Source organism: Brachionichthys hirsutus, chromosome 9, assembly GCF_040956055.1.
Source record: "Brachionichthys hirsutus isolate HB-005 chromosome 9, CSIRO-AGI_Bhir_v1, whole genome shotgun sequence".
In the NCBI taxonomy this organism is placed as follows: domain Eukaryota; kingdom Metazoa; phylum Chordata; class Actinopteri; order Lophiiformes; family Brachionichthyidae; genus Brachionichthys; species Brachionichthys hirsutus.
This window is the reverse complement of record NC_090905.1, coordinates 6,647,189-6,650,325: the sequence shown is the minus strand read 5'-3', so window position 1 is coordinate 6,650,325 and position 3,137 is coordinate 6,647,189. Positions and strand designations below refer to the sequence as shown.

At 38.6% G+C, this 3,137-nt stretch overlaps 1 protein-coding gene across 1 annotated transcript; it reads left to right on the top strand.

Annotated features, from left to right (window-relative positions):
- The first annotated feature begins 2,031 nt into the window (after nucleotides 1-2,031).
- nppc (natriuretic peptide C) lies at nucleotides 2,032-3,137 on the top strand. Its single transcript, XM_068743872.1, has 2 exons — nucleotides 2,032-2,124; nucleotides 2,865-3,137. The coding sequence occupies exons 1-2, from the start codon at nucleotides 2,032-2,034 to the stop codon at nucleotides 3,135-3,137; spliced, it is 366 nt and encodes a 121-aa protein (XP_068599973.1).

Genomic DNA, 3,137 nt, shown 5'->3' with positions numbered 1-3,137 from the left:
AATAGAGAATGAGGAGTGTTTTTAGTCCTCCATTACTGGGACATGTTTTTACAGGTGGTCACAGAGCCGGATAGGATATATTCTTTGTTTTAAGTATATCTGCAGTACATTCACTGTATGAGCAATAATGATAAGAGCATAAATCAGGTTGAGGCATGTCATCTTTAAAACGTCAAGGTTCCATACAAACAAACTCAAAGATGTTTAAGTCTGGTAGAACTCTAACGGTATGAAAAACATGTATCAAACAGAAAATAAGGGATTAATGATTTTATTTATTCACATTGAATACGCCTGATCTGTGCTGAATTGATGATTTCTTACTACAGAATAGTATTGATCCGGTAAAGTGACTATGAGGTGCCCTCACTTCAGCACAGCAAATACTGCCACTCTGTGTTCATAACAGATGGTGCTGCCTGAGATTGCTGCTCAGCACTGACCCAGGCTGCTTCTAATCAATCCATACTGCATAAAATTACCATAGCTAATTAGGTTTACATATTCTTTTAAACCATGTGAAACAAAATATCTTCAAACTTAATTCAGTTCAAACTTTATCAGCATCTTGTCAATCTCTTCACTCTAATGTGTCAATCTAATGTAATCTTTTGATGGTATAAAAAATCATTCAGGAAATATTGAAGTGATGCATGAACTTTCTGGAAAACAAATTCTCCATTGATCATGTCAATGCTTCACTGCATGTTTATCTAAAGATAACCAGTTGACATTTATTTATTAATACAATATGTCCTTTTAGTTATAACAAATCTTATTAGAAAGCATGTTGATGTATGTGGGATAATTCCACTGACTTGCAGTATTTAAAGCATCACTCATCAATGCCATAACTATCTAGAATGTTCATTATTTGATATGCAATTCTATAGATTTCAGTTAATATTGTATTGTTTTAACTGATGCATATTTCTTTTCTTTCTTTCTTTCCATTATTTCCAAGTTGGCATGGCAAATAAGAAGTCAGCCCTGTGATCTCGCAGGGAGAAGATCTTGGATTAAATCCTCCCAGGACACGCATGCAGTCAACATCTGTCACTCTGATCATTCCATCTTTGCCCTACAGTCAAAAGCATGGTGGAATGAAAAGCTCCTGTAGGTGTGAATGTGTTTAACATATTTTGGCTCTGTGATGAACTGGCCAGGGTATACGGGATATATTTGTGTAATCCCAGTAAATGTGTTTGTAGTCTGTTTCTCAATGCGACGCATATATCTATGAGAACGAAACATATTCTGCTGAGAGGCTGATCTTATAAATTGGTCTGAAATAAATCATTATGCAATAAAAAAAAATGCAGCCAGTTTAGTTGCTTATCAGTTGATAAGCAACTAAACTGAACAGAAACCCACAGATGCAACTTGCATGAAGTCCAGCATCAAATTATCATAAGATATTGAAATAATGCTTAAACAAATCAAATATTTATATTTGATATTACCGGTATTAATGTGGCTGTTTCATGTTGACTGCTGCAATCTAATCTTACTTTAAAATGAATGGATGATGACTATATATGCTTTTACAAGGGGGAGTTCACATTTATTAAATCTATTCAAGATAATTTTCATTTTTCTTGCCAAACACGCTCTTCAGCTCTGCTTTTTAAAATCACCTTCGATTTCAGCCAATCCATCTCAGCTAGAGGTCTCAAAGTCTTTTTTCATTATGCTTACAGCTCATAGACTATCTCATTTCCTCCAAAACCCCCAATGACCAGGGCTGGTATCATTTAATTAATCCCCAAAATGACGTGCTCCGAGGCAGGTACAGAGAAAACGGGGATCTGACGCCAAAGGAGGACCATTACGCAGGTTTGCATGACATCACCGTGGTCTGACTATAAAGCGGCGAGGACTAATACTCAGAGTTAGAGGAGCACTTGAGGAGCTTTGGAGTAACGGACCGACTGAAATCTCTTATGTTCAACAGCTGATTGGCTGCTGCTTCCGTCCCTCTTTCTGAACTTCAGCGTCGAGGAATCCCTAAAGAGAAGAAGACTTGTCAAAATGAACTTGTCGTACTTGGTAGCATGTGGACTTATGGTCACCCTGCTTTCAGTAAGGATGGGAGCAAAGCCTTTATCTCAGACGCAGCAGAAGGTAAGAAGACGCCACTAATTGTTTCGCACTATTAACAGTTGGAAGATGATTATATAACATATAATATATGTATTAATATATTAATATATTAGATATTTTCAGATCGCGCAAATAGCGGTTTTATAAACCGTGATGTTTGAACCCTGAATACTTCACAACCGTATTTTAATTTAAAGAGATAACTGAAGTCTTGTTGACTAAAAAGGAAACCAAAGAGTAATATTAAAAATGTTGTTTGGAATGATTACTTTCTATTGGTTTACCAAATTTCATCTACAACTGTTTTGTGCGTAAAAGTAGCATTACGCGCGTAATTCGAGTGTATAATTGCCTAAATAACACCGAAATTATTAACTCAAAAAGGAACTTCGTTTATAAGCTTATACTGAATGTGTCGCGATCTCTAAAGTGATGCCGCTGCCTGCTTTCTGAGCAGAGAATCGGGCTACAGGCACCTGCCGGAGTGTCACAACTGAACTGGCAAACGAGAGCAGCGAACGCTCGGGGGAAATTAGTGCGTCTCGGCCTGACGCACATTTTAAATTTAAACTCACGTGTGTCCCAAGTGAAGTATCCCCCAATTAAATGCAAACGAAAAAGAGCATTTTTTTCCGCAAACGGCTGCTCTGTTTCAAGAGGCGCCGATTATACATTTTCTTTTCATCTTAATAATATCTCTTTACGCAGTGTATTTGCGACAGGGATTTTTTATTTATTTAACATTTCAATCTGTTTTCCAGTCTCTTAGAAGTTTGCTGGGCGAAGAGCTGGCTGAGTTTCTTGAGTCGGAGGAGAGGGAGAGGCGGCTCGACGCTGTGCGCTCTCGGATACGATTACTGCGAGATTTACGCACTGACACCCGGGCCAGAGGGATGTGGGCTCGTCTCCTTAATGACCAGCCCGCACCCAGGAGACACAAATCTGGAAGCAAGAAAGGGGGATCGTCATCACGGAGTGGTTGCTTCGGGCACAAGATGGACAGGATCGGAACCATCAGCGGCATGGGATGCTAA